At 34.5% G+C, this 15,812-nt stretch overlaps 2 protein-coding genes across 2 annotated transcripts; one reads left to right on the top strand and one right to left on the bottom strand.

The window, feature by feature from the left end:
* Nucleotides 1-46: 46 nt before the first annotated feature.
* Nucleotides 47-4,141, top strand: LOC118754537. The gene is made up of 3 exons (XM_036489410.1): nucleotides 47-280; nucleotides 347-778; nucleotides 3,077-4,141. Exons 1-3 carry the CDS (start codon nucleotides 71-73, stop codon nucleotides 3,452-3,454), a joined length of 1,020 nt encoding a protein of 339 aa, XP_036345303.1. The 5' UTR covers nucleotides 47-70; the 3' UTR covers nucleotides 3,455-4,141.
* Nucleotides 4,142-12,861: 8,720 nt separating this feature from the next.
* On the bottom strand, nucleotides 12,862-15,567 carry LOC118754538 (zinc transporter ZIP11-like). Its single transcript, XM_036489411.1, has 2 exons — nucleotides 15,186-15,567; nucleotides 12,862-15,025 (listed from the first exon to the last, which is right to left on the bottom strand). The coding sequence occupies exon 2, from the start codon at nucleotides 14,889-14,891 to the stop codon at nucleotides 13,863-13,865; it is 1,029 nt and encodes a 342-aa protein (XP_036345304.1). The 5' UTR covers nucleotides 14,892-15,025; nucleotides 15,186-15,567; the 3' UTR covers nucleotides 12,862-13,862.
* Between the last annotated feature and the right edge of the window lie 245 nt (nucleotides 15,568-15,812).

Below are 15,812 nucleotides of genomic sequence, written 5' to 3'. Positions count from 1 at the left end.
TCATTTAACTTATACATTAACTTCTTCCTCTCCAAAACGCAGAATCGGCTTGAGCGGTTTTGATAATCCCATGCGTGATGCTGATACAAAAGTAGCGAAAAAATCAGTCGGTGAAGGTTTCAAAATTAAAATGGATGATATTGGTAATATACTTATCAAACGTTATGGCAAGAGCAATGTCTTCGTACACAACACTTCAATGGCTAACGAGGAGACGGTTATTGGCGCGGATATATTACAAATGCCAAATATGGCGCTAGCGCCAGGCACATCAGCAAAGGTAAATTGCTGGCACAGAAATTCCTAAGCTTTGAAAGTTTTTAAATAACTCTCACCTCTTTTGCAGCTCTTCGATATGCGCAAATATACGACTAATATAAATCGTGAATTCTCACGTTCATATCCGGAAAGTAGACGTCTGGAACGACAATGCTTGTCAGCCATTTCATTAGTCAAATCCAATAATAATCTAATCAATAACCCGCTTTGGATTCTGGTCATTAATATAGTCGCTATTGATATGCTGAAAAATCGCTTGCAGGCGCTACCTAAGTCGCTGGATGCGATGGGTATGCGTGTGCCGACAGCAGGCAGTGAGGATCCGTATTCAACCATTGAGAGTCAGGTCGGTCTCATTTATCCCACACCTGCCGCTTCTGATGACTCGAATAATTCAAATAATTCGAATCATTCGAATCATTCAAGTCATTCGAGTAAAGGACGCCGTCGCAGCGTTTTTAATGCAGGATTTATCGATGAAAGCCCATATGTGCCAAAGGTGAGTAGAAGGAATTGTTTTACTCAAATATACTTACATATGTTCCTAAAACCGGACAATAGCCACGCCCACCTCCCATATAACGGTATTTTCGAAATATGCAAATTTACGATATTTCCACAAATACTGGATCAAAATTGTTGAAGTTAGGTTTTCGAAGCAGAATTTCGGCATAAAATAAGACAGTTATGAAATTTTTGGAAAATGGGCGTGGCACCGCCCGCTTATGATAAAATGCTATAGCTCTAAAGTCCCCTCACCAATCCCCACCAAACTCGGTAGGAGCACATACAGGCAGACGGATAACGGACAGACAGACAGATAGACAGACAAGAATTCAAAAAATTTTTGATTTGGCTATTATTGCCCGAAGGCAGACCCGCCATATTAATTTTTCTTTAATATATATAATGTACAGACATCGGCCTGTTACCATTTTATTATATGTATAGATTATTTTGTATTTCGTTGCCTTAATATAGAAAGGCCCTATCTCACATCGTTGCTGAAATGCACAAAGCCGTAACTAACTAAAATCTTTTATTGCATAAAACGATGTGAGGTCACATAATTCGATCAAATGCATCATAATCAATTAAAACGTAAATTTTCGATTTTTAGTTAGTTACGACTTTTTGTAAATCAGCGACGATGTCAGATAGGGCCTTTCTATATTAAGGCAACGATTTGTATACCATTTTTCCATGCAATGTGTAGATGAATCCTCCTTCAGTTGGTCCTTCATTACATTCGAGTACGCCCTGGCTTTTGTTGTCCACCCATGAGACGACTTCAATGGCTAACGTGGCTAAAATTTCTCATCTATGTTCAATATCGTCCATATTTCTGGCCTGGGTTCGACCCCTGGTCCGGGAGAAGCCTTGGCCAAGCACTTAGCAAATGTGTAAAGGCCGGTCCACATAGAACTTTTTGGCCACTAAATTTACATACAGATGAATTAATGTTTCCTGCCCGCATTAGATTTTGTTTTTCGCTCCTAGAGCGTTTATGACACTAAAGCAATCATATACTAGCTTAGAGGTTAGGGCGGCCTAAATGTCCAACATCAAGCAGATATATTTCGAGAGTGTGCGTCTTTTGTGGCACTCTCTGCCGCAGATTACCATTGCCTGAATCTCCGCTTGAAAGATAACAAGTTTTTATAGAATTTTTGAAGTTCGGCCCAAATAGGCAAGCCCCAGTTTTTTCCATTTTCCAGCTTATATCAAACTGTGTAACAAACCTTACCATTAGGTTCAACGTATAGGTTCGTTGCTTTCCAGAGAGCCGCGTGTATTTTGTTGTTGATTTTGTTGACATCCGCTCCTCCGCCACATACCTATTCAATATGCCATGGGCAATTATATCCACGGGAAAGATATTTAACAGCAAATAGTATCCATCACCATAACCTAGTTACGTGACTATTTCTGAAATGGTACAATTTCTGGCAGGGTAATAGCAAAAATTTCAAATTTTCATGCATACTATGTACATTAGGATGCGGTTTTTCCACCGCAATTATAAAATTTATTCTGGGCTATCGCGATGGATTCAATCGTAGTCGTATTTTCATGAAATTTAAGAAAATGTTATATTTTAAGATTTTCTCCAAAATATTTCAGAGAAATACTACGATTTGCGTTAGCTAGACCGATCTAAAAATACATGCCAAAACCTGTTTATTCTAATTCCGTTGGGATTTTTTAAAAAATTGTTTGTAAACCTTTTAAGTTTAAATTCTTTTATTATCTGAGGTGACTTTTTAGAAAAAAAAATATTTTTAAAAACTATTTTTATTTATGAAAAACTCGTACATTTTTCAGTCACGCAAATCTTAATAATTTTCCGAAATATTTTGGCGGAAGTCTTAAAATATAATAGATTTTATAAATGTGCGATGGAAAAACAATAGCGATTTTTTTTTTAATTGTATGTAGGGTGATTCACCCTAATGTACGTACCTTTTAGAAGCATACAAAAAAATTTTCCGTACAATTTATTAACACGATCTTTTGTATATATTTCCCGGCTTGTACCCTGCCGTACACCTCCTGCACTTGATCACCTACACGCACCTGCACACACATATGTACATACATTCACACACCAACACACATCTACAGTATAGAGTTGCATACTGGGAAATCAAAAATGTACTCTAATTTTGATTACTTACTACATTTTGAACTGCTAGTGGTTAGCCTAGAAAAAAGGTGATACTCGTATTTTAGGCGTACTTAGCTGCTCATGACATTAATCTGATTCCTTTTTTTTCATTTCACTCTCTTTTTGCAGCCCGATTATGAAGTCTATAATCAATCAGTGCCAATGCTCACGCCAACACAAAAGAGTAGTAGTAAATCTGAACAACGTAAGAAACAAGATGATCCCTATTATTGTGGTCTACTAGCTCGTATACCGAATTTCATTAAGTCTTCAAAGAAGAGTCCAAAACAGAAAGAGCCGAAAATTTCGCGTAAAATCTCTGCTTCACAACAACAAATTGTCGAGCCGCAACCTGCACAACCGCTACCCATTGCCACATTTCATCAGTATCCGGCACACCAGCCACCCTACTATCCATATAAATTACTTCATGCGCGACATCATCGACTCTCCCAATCGCAGTTATCATTGTGGGATGCGCGCAGCCTGATTAGTGCGCATGAGTAAGAGCGGGTAGTGGGGCATTAGCGATGCAACTATGTAAACGGGCAGAATGAAATTGGAGAGAATAAATGTTAGAAAAATGTTTGGAGCAATAACGATTTAATTTTAAGCATTTTTTATAAGGATGCATGTGATTTTTTACTTAAATCAATATGAAAAATATACATATTTATACAGTGTTTTGTAGAAAGGAAAGTGCAATTATCGCTTGAAATTTTAGCGCACTATATTGGCAAAATGAATTGAATTTGAAAAAAATTGTATCAAACATACATGCATACACACGTACTTGACATCGGTTATTATTTTTTAATACATATCGCGTGTTTACGGGAAGAATGTCGCTTCAAAAAAGAAAAAAATTAAGGAAGTAAAATAAAATAGAGGTCCAGGGACTGTCAAATCGACCAAGAACTTTTTTTCTCATATAACAAAGTTTCGTCAAAGAAAAAAACTAAAAGTTTTTTTTCGAAAGTTATGCGAAATTCTAAATTTCATAATTTTTGAATACCTCAGAAACTATTATACATAGTTATAAAAATGGTTCTGGTTTCATTTTAAATTAGATATTTAGAGCTATAAAAAAAGAATAAAGTAAATTTGACAATAAGCAATCTACAGAATTATGAAATTGAACAAATCGTGAAGGCGAAGACCCGATTTTTAATACAATATGAACTTATAAACATTCGAAAATATTTTTTTTTTTTGCAAAATCTTAATACTGTTATGTTAACAATTTATATTTAATTTAAATTTATTTTTAATTTACATATATTCTGCAAAAAAAAAATTCATACTTCAAATCTTCATATAATTATATTAAAAAAAAATGTTCCACAAATTTATATAAGTTTTCGCTTTTACGATTTTTAAATTTCCAATTCTGTTTTTTTAATTTTTCGTATTCTTTTATATAGCCACAAGTATTGTCTTTAAAACGAGAACCATTTTTGTAACTTTAATAGCTTTGGAGATTTCAGTTTGGTTGTGTTTCTTAAAGGGTAGGAATATGATATAACTACTGTGGAAATATTTCCTTTATCCCTTGTCAAATTTGGATTGAAGATATACCGGTTTTGGGCGTTCTGTTATCAGTTTTTGAGTTATTCAAAAAATAAACTTGCTAAATCAGAAAAAAATTAGAAGTTCTAGATTTTCGAAAAGAAATTGTTTTTTTTCCTTTGGCAGAACTTTGTTACATGAAAAAAGAAAAGTTTGATTGACCCATTAAAATAAACTTAATAGGGCAATCGAGAAATACTGCTTTAAAAAAATAACTATAATATTTGCGAGCATCGAAGATTATCGGCAAGCATGATAAGGAATTAAAATAAATTTTCATCTTACGGCACACTGTGGAGCAACGTCTTTATGATTTTTTTTTTTTACTCAGTCTTAATTGAGTACTGGCGGCAATATGTATGAATATGTATCTGCAATATTTAGTTATTAGAAATTTATTTATTTGTAAGTTGCGCTGTAGTGTAATAAACTATGTTTGTATGTGTAATACAATGTATACAATATTGCCATAATTGTTTGATTTTTTTCATTTGTTTAGCCCTATATCTTATCCACTTGTATGTATTTGTATCTTCTACTATTTTTTTGCTTCTAAAATAAAGACTGAAATATGTCCTAGAAATATTCACAAAATAAATATTAAATGTTGTGGAAAATCACAACGTTTTTATTAATAATCATACAAGTAATTATATAACAACTGAAAAAAAATACTCGTACGTAAATAAATGAAAAATTCAGAAAAAATTACGGAATTTTTCTGTTCAAAAGTAATATTTATTCGCATACGTATAAGTATATCACAAAAGTAAATAGCTTAAGTTCTACAAAAGTCACCTTTATATTCCTCTTTCTAAATTGCTTTTATTTCTAAATACATATAATATGTAATTTTTTAGTTTCATTGTAAATATATATATTTTTTCATTTTAAATGTTGTTCTCTTTGGTTTTATGTTTATACTACCAAAAATGTAGTATATAATTCTCAGAACATAAAACTCCAATGAAAAATAACAAATTATGTATGTCAAGGCTTTGAGTTTGAGCAATTTCGAAAAATAAATCAGAAAACTTGAATCGGCTCTATTATTTGATTTCGGGTTAGAAACAATTCCAAAAAAAATCTAAATTTCGCAGTTTTTCATTTAAAATATTTAGGCCAGTGGTCGGCAGGCCGTAGCTCACTGAGCGCTCTCTGAGCACATGTATGTTTCAGTCTCACTCATTGAATCGTTTGAATGTGTTAGTACAGCGATCACTGATTTAGGCAGAGAACGTATATATGTATATATACATATGTACGTATATATACGTATACGTCTGGAATGGAATGGAAAGGAAAAGGTAAAGGGACTACAGAGAAACAGCATTTAATCATTAGTGAGCGGGGCCACGCCCATTTTCCAAAAATTGTGGAACCGTTCTATTTTATGCCAAAACTCTACTTCAAATACTAACTTGGGAGGTGGGCGTAGTTATTGCCCGATTTCGCCCATTTTCAATCCCAACCTACCTTGGATAAAGGGCAACCCCCTTACCAAATTTTTGCTCGAGTTATCGTGTACAGCCCATGAGAAATGAGCGGTCTCCATTGGAAATATATTTTGTGACTTGGTTGTCTCGACATCAGTATTTTCCCGTAGAGACAGGGCCTTATGGAACTGTACGATTGTGCAAAGTGTCTGTCAACCACTGTTGCCAAATTCGTGCTTTTCGCACTAAATTTAGAGCTTTTCTTAATTCAAAACGCAAAAATTTTTGAGTTTGGTGCTTGGTTTTTTTTTTTTGTTGCTTCTTTTAGCTAGAAGACACCATAACTGTATCTGCAACAAAAGTGGAAGTTTAATTTAGAGCAATTGGAAGTTTCGTAATGATTATGATGATATTAAAAAAGCACCGGTATCTCGTAACAGTAAACCGCCGAGCAAGAAACATTAATTTTTATTAATTTGAATCGGCAAACCTACAATAAAATGGGCATTTTATGCATACAGTGTCTTTTAAATACTCCAATAAAAAATTGGGTGCTTTTTTGAGAAAAAACGCGATTTTTCTTTGGTTTTAGTGCTTTTTCAAATGCAGAACTTGGCAACACTGCTGTCAAGTATATCTTATTATTGTTGTTTTTGCGGCTACAACTTTTCATTGTCAAATGCAACCCTGCGTTGCTTTAAAAGTTCTGCTTTCCAAACGTTTCCAAAAAAGTGACAACTTGCATTCCACATTCCACTCACGCTCGATTGTCATTTTCAAAATTTGTCAGGCATTTTATACTGGTGCATTCGAAATTGCAGTTCTTGTGTACAATTTACATTTTGGAGATTTAAGACTATTGCAATATTAATTAATTGGAAGATTATCAGCGTTTGGCGCTTATTGCGTCAACAAAAGTTACTAGTACGTTTACTATGGATAAGTTTGTGACAAGAGCCCCGACATGGCAAAAGCTAACCTATGCAACTGCGCTTGAAAAATCCCGAAAAGATGTTCAGCCGACAAATAATTGTATGGTGAAAAAGAAGCCACTGCGAGAAAGCCAAGTGAAACAAACCGAAATGGTGGAGAACTCGCCTGTGCGAAATAAACGTCGATTAAGCATTCGGGATGAGCGATTGTTGAAAATTTTTGCAAGCAAACCTGACCAGCCATTGGTGCCATCTAATGAGGACAGTGGGCTCAGTAGCTCTTCCCAAGGATCCATAGAAAATTTCAGTTTTCTTGTACATGGAGCTGACGACAGAGAGTCTTTGCCTGGGAAAGCAAAAAAACCTGTGTAAGTTAAAAATATTCCACTGTCATGAATCTAATATCAATTTGTTAAAAAGAATTTATTTCAAAATTTCCTATACTTTTGAAACATAAAACAACAAAAAGCGGCTAATTCCAAATTTCATGTGTACTAAATTATTTATAATAAATGGTGAGTGACGCGCGGAGTGCGCTCCGCTTGTTGCGTTATCGGTAATGTGAGGTACCTAGCTGGTAACACTGCGAAAAATTCGCGCTGTCATTTTCTGACATAGCGCAAATGATAACAAAAAGAAAAAAAAGCAATTGTGAAAAATAATTTAGTTCCTAAATTTGTTGATCTCTTGGAATTTACTTATAGTTTTTTTTATATTTTATTTTACGTTTTATTTCCGTGACTTCTTTCCAATATGCGCGCGCATATTGCGTGATCCAACAACGGCTTACAGGCGAATTGAGCGACTATGTGAGCAGCGCCGATGTAATGCGTTCACAGCAAAAGCTCTTGATATCCGAAACGCCACCAGCAACTTTCAAAGAGGTGGTACTTGAAAGCAACCAAAGTAACTCCGTTGCAACTTCTTCTAAAACTGCAATAAATTCCAAGGCAAAATCAACGGACAGCAACACAGCTCCTCAAGCCAGCCTTAACAACGTCGAAGGAACTCTCACGCAAGAGCCTACGACACCCGCAACAACTAACCAGAATCCACAAATGGCGCGCATACAACGTGATCTCAATAGCCCTTCTGCCACAGTACGCGTGCGAGCAATGAGGGCTTTAAAGTAAGTATTTTCTGAACTCCCAATGTTTATGATTAACTCACAAAATTTCCTCAATTAGAAATCCCAATAACGCTGCTTATACCAACTTTGACGTACCACATGAAGAACAAGATATTATCAGTGTAGAGGAACGCCAACCACCTCCACCGCCTTCGATCGAGGAGCTAATGCGTGACATTGTGGTTTATGTAGAAGTACGTACCGGCGAAGACAATAGGTCTGAAGGTGTAAAAAAAGTAATTTCCCAATTAGGCGCACGCGTAAATCACAAACTTCTTAGGTATAAAGTTTTGATCCATATATAAAAATGAATTTTTGAAATAATAAAATATTTGCGCTTTTACAGAGGTACAACACATGTGATATTTAAAGATGGTCTGTTATCCACATACAAAAAAGCTAAAAACTGGAATATACCTGTCGTTTCGATTTTATGGGTTGAAGCCTGTAAAAATAAGCGAATGATTTGTGATCCGAACGAATATCCCATATCGAATATAGATCGCTATGAAAATCCAGAACTGTACGACAAAATGAAGGTAAGTCAACGCGCAATCGCGAAACACTCAATTGTTAGCTATATACTGATTAGAAATATATGTATATTTTGTAACAGGTTTACTAAGCATTTAGAATTTTATTACATACATAGTTAATATAACGCAATGGAAATAGTAAATACAAACATAGTTGATTACTATCTGCATAAAATGCTAGCTTACAGTTATGACGGTTTTATTATAACTGAAAATACGCTTACAGTTATAATTGCTTTAAAACTAATCCCTGGGAAAACGTGTTTCTGGCGTTCTTAGTAAGCTTGACTATTCCATGATAACTGACTGCACTTTGCAACAAAAACATAATAATAATTTCATTTAATAAGCAGCGTTTACAAGAAATTAATATTTTCTGAAATAATTTTGGAACGCGCCACCCTTTGTTCGGTTAAATACAACACAGACAGCTAAACCAGAAATTTCATTGCTAAAAATGCTTAGCTGGTGAGCAAGTGTCGCTGGATAATTTGCGAAACAGAAATATGCCAATTTTTTTTCTTATAAAAGGCCCCTATAATCAAAGTTTTCAAAATTTTCTCCCTACTAAACGTTTGCCAGATTCCATTTTTTGTAGAAAAGAAAACGCCATTCATTTATGATCGCTTACCTATAATGATTTTACGTTAGTCGAGAATAGCTGAACTCGAGCGATCAAAGGTAGTCCAGAGTTACTTGTAGATATACATATGAAGGAATTAATCAAATTGGGAAGGTCTGATGCTTACATAGATACAGATGCGTGCAACTAATTAGCAACGAAATTCAAAACGATATTGCTTGCAAATTATGTTTATTTATTTATTTTTAATAATTTTCATTTAAAATATAATTCAATTTATATCAGAAACCACAATAACAAAAGTTGCAAAGCTTGCACAAATTGCAAAAAAATTAATCAAACTTCAAAAAATCGTCATCAAAATTTCAAAATTTTTAATTAGAATATTTGGAAAATTTTCGGGTATGCAATTTTGTAGCCCATTCAATTTTAGTATAATAAAGTGCAAGTTTCAAGTCGCTAAAAATTACCGTTGATTTTTTAGAATTTTTTTTGTGGAGGGTGTTGCGCATTTTCTTCCATATAACACATGATAAAAAATTTTTTTTTACATGGAAAAAAATCCGCAACACTCGACAAAAAAAAATCTAAATAAATCAACGGCAATTTTCAGCAAACTTGAAACTTGCACTTTATTATACTAAAATTGAATGGGCTACAAAACTGCATACCCGAAAATTTTCTAAATATTCTAATTAAAAATTTTGAAATTTTGATGACGATTTTTTTAAGTTTGATTAATTTTTTTGCAATTTGTGCAAGCTTTGCAACTTTTGTTATTGTGGTTTCTGATATAGATTGAATTATATTTTAAATGAAGATTATTAAAAATAAATAAATAAACATAATTTGCAGGCAATATCGTTTTGAATCTCGTTGCTAATTAGTTGCACGCATCTGTATCTGTGATATTTTATTAAAGGAGGCGAAACTTATTATTTTTTAACCCTAAGTCAAACCTTCTAAAGGCACTTCAGTTGTTTTAAAAAATGGCACAGAAATGTATGTACGTTTAAAATTGAAATAATTTTTTTAAATACTTGCTGAAATTTCAATTAAAAAAAAAATTATTGCATAGTGTGTATTAAATATTCTGAAGAGGCAACTTTTAACCAGGTATTACAAAATTATTAATGCGAACTGCGAACTACTCATTACATAAATGATTGTAATGGCAACACGTGATACCATTCTTATGGGCATTTCCACTGACAAATGTAGACAAAAACGGCAATCTTTAATATAAATTCTCCGACCTTTCGAATACGCATTTCTAAGATACGTGAGGAAATGTTTCATAAAGTTTTCTTTTTCATGTGCTTACAAAAAAAGGGTTAATCTTTTTGTTATCTGCTTTAAAAAAAATTTTGGCGCTTACCTTAGGCCGAGCTTCTTCCCCAATTTTATGATATGCGTCTTAATATCACAAATAGAGGAACCTACAAATGAACACCAATTTCGAGCCTCAAATGGTTTTGTGGGAATGTTTTTCATATCATTCGCGCATTCATAAAACACAAAAATCTGCGTAAAAGAGCTTCTTAAATATACTTTTTATCTCAAATTATATATTTTGTATTAAAATTTTCTAAGCGTGTATTTGTTATACATATTTAGATTTTGTTTCCAGTACATGAATGTACAAAACAAATTTTATTTCTTGTTAAAGAATTGGGTTGTTTAAACATCACAGTAGTCCACCTGCAAAGTGCGCTATGTAAAATTTGTTAGATTTTTAGTTTTTGATGGGTAACGTACCAGTATTTAAAGTAGTTTCATGTCCACTAACAATACAGTGCCGAATATTTCTATATTCTGAAAAAATAGCTATGCCCACGATTTATTCTGATTAATTTATTATTTTTTTTATAAAAAGTAAAATATAAAAATGCAAAGACTCTGCCGTCAACCTTAATTGACCGAGCTTCTCCTCCGATTTGTGGCGTGCGCCTTGATGTTTTTACACAAAGGGGAGGGACCTACAGTTTTACGCCGACGCCGAACGGCGATTGTATTTTTATGAGAAGCTGTTTTTCATGGTAGAAATACACTCGGAATACACTTGCCAGTCTGGGGGCGAAAGCTATTAAAAAAATTTTTTTTTTTTTTTATTTTTTTTTTTATGTTGGGTTGAATCGGTCTTGAACCCTGGCCCTGCGGAATGGCATAGCACACAGCTAACCACTACACCACAGCGGCCACCTACCTTTGACTTAGCAATATCTGTTGCTAGTTGATAGATAACAACTTTCAAATGAGTATGCGTTTGTATCTTTAGTTAATTCAGATAAGTACTCTACAAGCACCGGTACTTGACTACAGCGCAGCTTCACAGTGCCATCAAAAACTGCAACTGTGAAATTATGTAAAACTTACAGATATGCATACGTACACTTATCGCCAGGTATTTAGGTAAAAGTATGAACATACTTGACTTTTCTTTGTGCAATTTTATATTTGTCTGAATGGGTTCTTGGAAGTCATTGAAAAAAAAAAACAATTATGTCCAAGAATTAAGTTTTAACAGAAAAATGGCACGCAATCTATAATAAAACAATAATATTTGAAAAGCCATAAATAGTCCTATATGAATTATAGACTGACTTTATGTGAGATCAATCAAGTGTCTCACCGGGATTAGTGCTGAACGCATGTGCACACATAACTCTATGTGTGTACTTATAAATGTATATATAGTATTATAAATATACATATAAGCTCATTTTAGCAAATCTTGATAATGTAGAAAAAAACCGCGTGCAAAACATTATAAACGCTTGATGACTAAAAGGTTCTTTCCTTATACATATATGAGTAATTTCCAAACAAAGTGTATTTTTATATATTTTTTAAGATTGGTAAATTTATCCTCTGATATCGTTTGCCGACGTGAAAATATGTGCAGAATACGAAACTGCTTTCAGGCTCTTTAAAAATTATTAATTTTTTTCTTATTTTAAGTTAAAGTATTAAATAAGTTTAGAAACTGTTCGAAAAAACTTTACTAACCGATAGCTAAGCGATAAGCTAATGTTGTGAAAAAAGCTTCCACCTTCTTCTTAACATTTTTCATGGTTCCATGTCATTTTCTTGGGAGGCAGGCTTTTTGTTTAATCTTTCTTCGGCAACAATTTCCCATACAATTTTTGTTTTTTTTTTTCTAAGATTATTATTTCACCAAAATATAAAAACAAGGATATAATTGAAACTTCTTAAGAAGTTAACAGACATAAGTAATTAACTTATTTTTAGTTTTTTTTTTTTGCATAAAAACCTGGGTGACATTCAGGAAATATTCCGCCGTACTTACCATGGTGCAGTGATAGATTCACTTAAAACACAAAATAATTACTTTTAATTCTTATGTCATTCGATCAACAACATTTTGCGCTTTTTAACTGCAATGCACTTAGGCAAGCAAAAATACGAATGCTAATATCACGGCAAAATTAAAAAAAGGGACACTCAGGTAAAAATAGAATAAAACATAAAAAAGGTGGTCATTCACAAACAGTTACGCCTTTTTTAATTGTTTTTTTGTTTAAACTTTTTTCATGTTGATTATCGAATAACCTGAGCGGGGACAAATATTTTTATATGGAGTAGGTAAAATATATCAATAAAATACCGTTTGCAAAAGAAAGCAAAACGGCTTACAATAATAAAACAGCAGAATTATTTGGATTGTATAATGCTGTTTTTTTTTTTGATTTATCGTTTTTACCACCATAAAAAATTTAAGAAGTGGGAACAACAAAATAGCACTTCGTTTGGAAATGACCCATATATCTATATATTTTTGTTAAGATATCTAAGAAACATTCAAATGCACGTAGGCGCTTTTATCAGCACACATCACAAATTATCGTGACATTTTTGAATTTATCATTCTTTAATTAAGTTATCTTAACAAGTAGTTGTTGTTATTGTTGTTGTTAGATCATAGGCATTTGCGTATACCATCCGTTTGCAGTTTTTGAAGTGTATACAAGTTGATAGATTGCCTACTACATACTGTACTACCAGCGGCAAATGTTTAGTACACTATTTCAATGCTACTACTTATACAAACTACTTGTACAATTAAACATGGCACCTTCACTTTAGCTGAATGTATTTTTGTTTTTATTGTTTATTAAATTACGTAGTGTTTTTTACACTTTTTGTGCTTTCAAACATACACAGAAGATAGTTAAAAACTAATTAAGTTTTACTGCTGCTGCTATTGAGCAGGATTCCTATGAGATACGTTAAATAATGCCATAAAAGCAATCAATTATTCGCAGCATTATGCTGAAAAGAGATTTCTAAAATCAAGTGGTTTACAAACATATTTAGTTTTAAAATATTTACAAAATTAATACTCAGTTGTCTTCTGCCGTCTGTGGCATTTGCTGTTTTTTGGTTTTTCTATTTTTGTTAAGCTTACTAAAATCCTTTCTCACAAAAATTGTGCTTGAATAACTTTCTCAATTCAAACCGAATCGAAAATTTCACATTTAAGTAGTTTAAGCCAGCCATACAGACTTACATACATACATGTACATGTATATAAATATATATACACAACCTACGAATCTAACGATGACATACACATATTTTGTGTACACATAGCCGCAGGACACACAAATTTAAATTAGTACATCTTTAAAAAATATACAGCTTGTTTTCTGCATTCTCCTTTTGTACATCTGGTTATTAAATATATAACAACGGCAGTAGTGGCAACATCAGGATAGGGTCACTTCAAGGCACATCATTATAAGGAACCCAGCTACCGTGCCCCAAGTGGCAATCGTTCCATTGCCACTCGCATGTGCTTCGGGCAATATGTCGTCTGCTACAATGTAGATCATAGCGCCCGCCGCAAATGATAGTGCGTAAGGTAGTATGAGATTGGCAAAGGTCACTGCCACTGCACCTAAAATGCCGAAAATCGGTTCCACCATACCGGAAAGTTGTCCATACCATAATGCACGCCCCACACTAAACCCAGCCGCATGTAGTGGCAAACTGACAGCCAGACCTTCTGGAAAGTTTTGTATACCAATGCCAATTGCCAGATTTCTTGCTGCCTCAAATGTGGAAGACTCAGTACTGCCAATGGCACCGAAACTGACACCAACTGCCAGACCTTCGGGTATGTTGTGCACGGTGATTGCAACCACCAGTAACATGATGCGCTTCCACTGCGCCACTGCATTCTCAAGATTGCGCTGGGATTCTGTCATATATGTACGTTGGGCTTCCACCTCCGTGGCACTATTCTTCTTGCGTCGTCGTGTCTCGATATTGCCGTGTTGTGTGCTCAAGCAATCGGAGAAGCTATCCATACTTTTGGCAGCAGTGCGATCCAATACACCTTGACTGTTGCGCATATCATCAATAGCTATATCGGCTTTATCCTTATTTGTTTGTGTCATTGAAATCATCATATTCGTGCTGTTCAGACCCAGATACGACATCAGCCGGTCACAACCGTAAACAAATATGGCACCCAATAGAAAACCACCAGAAACCGGCATAAAGGCGTAAACGCCATAGAGATGAGAACTTTCAGCCATTTCAATGGCCGGATTCAACAGTGACCAAAATGAGGCGGCGACCATGACGCCAGCTGCAAAGCCTAGTGCGGCGTCAAGCGATTTGCGTTGGTTGCCGCGTACGAATATAACGCAAGCAGCGCCTGCAGCTGTCAATCCCCAGGTGAAGAGCGTGCCCAATAGGGCTTGCATGACGGGTCCATAGCCAGGAATCATTTTGTCTAGCTGAAACTGTGCGCTTCAATGCCAATGTTAACACAAGCGTAATACACCCAGCTTTGCTTAAGCTTAGCTATCTTGTGTACGTAGCTATTATTTTCGCTGCAGATTACGCAGCTATTTCTGCTTATCTGTAAAATGAAAAAAAAAACACATTTTTTTTATCAATTAAGCTCTTGTTTCAACTTCACTAGGTACTTTGTAGATACACTAAACTGCAAAATTTTGATTATAAATAGAATTTTGAGTGTTACCCAGTAAAATTCATCTGTATTTCCATTTAAGGTTTACCTTGCTTGTTTTCAAACGAAAATGCCACGTTCCAAGCGCTCATAGCCTTCAGAAGTAAATGCAGCTTAGGGAAATCACCAAGTCGACGTTTTTCAATGAATTCCAAGATTTATTTCGCGATTTGCCAAGAATTGCAGCTGTTAAATATTGTATCTTGCAGCTAAACAATTGAGTCAATTAACTCATTTCGTTGAACAACAAGAAAAAAGTGAAAACGATTTGCCGATATGCTGTTTTGTTGAGTGATGAGCGCTCCAAAAATTGTTGCTCCAACTTCAGCGAGCTACAACAATCGAATACAACACAAAGCGAGAGCGCTAGCGATTGTCAACTGTCAGAAGTCAGCTTGTTCTCTTGCCGCTTTTTATCTGCTGCGGCGTCCGTAGACCAACCTGATGGCAGTAGTTGGGAAATGTATATATGTATATATGTAGATACATGCATGGTCGCTTTAGAAAAGGCATACACAGCTGATTTGCCTCGTTACCTGTAGTATACTTAGATTAGAGGGGCGTTTTCACAAAATTTCATGCAGTTGGGTTTGCTTGTGCTATAATAGGTTTTTGCATAGGAGACCTATTTGTTCTGTAAATATCGAGTATACGCAAAATTGTAAAACTAGTATTG

Source organism: Rhagoletis pomonella, unplaced genomic scaffold (genome assembly GCF_013731165.1).
Source record: "Rhagoletis pomonella isolate Grant_MI unplaced genomic scaffold, Rhpom_1.0 Rhpom_scaffold_04098, whole genome shotgun sequence".
NCBI classification, from domain to species: domain Eukaryota; kingdom Metazoa; phylum Arthropoda; class Insecta; order Diptera; family Tephritidae; genus Rhagoletis; species Rhagoletis pomonella.
The sequence above is the reverse complement of the archived record's forward strand: the minus strand, read 5'-3'. Positions and strand labels throughout refer to the sequence as shown.

Bases quoted from the DNA above. Each gene is read 5' to 3' on its own strand.
- LOC118754537 (XM_036489410.1), top strand. From the start codon at position 71: ATGCGTGATGCTGATACAAAAGTAGCGAAAAAATCAGTCGGTGAAGGT. The intron at 281-346 runs GTAAATTGCTGG...CCTCTTTTGCAG, and splicing joins CGCCAGGCACATCAGCAAAG to CTCTTCGATATGCGCAAATA. The intron at 779-3,076 runs GTGAGTAGAAGG...CTCTTTTTGCAG, and splicing joins AAAGCCCATATGTGCCAAAG to CCCGATTATGAAGTCTATAA.
- LOC118754538 (XM_036489411.1), bottom strand. From the start codon at position 14,891: ATGATTCCTGGCTATGGACCCGTCATGCAAGCCCTATTGGGCACGCTC.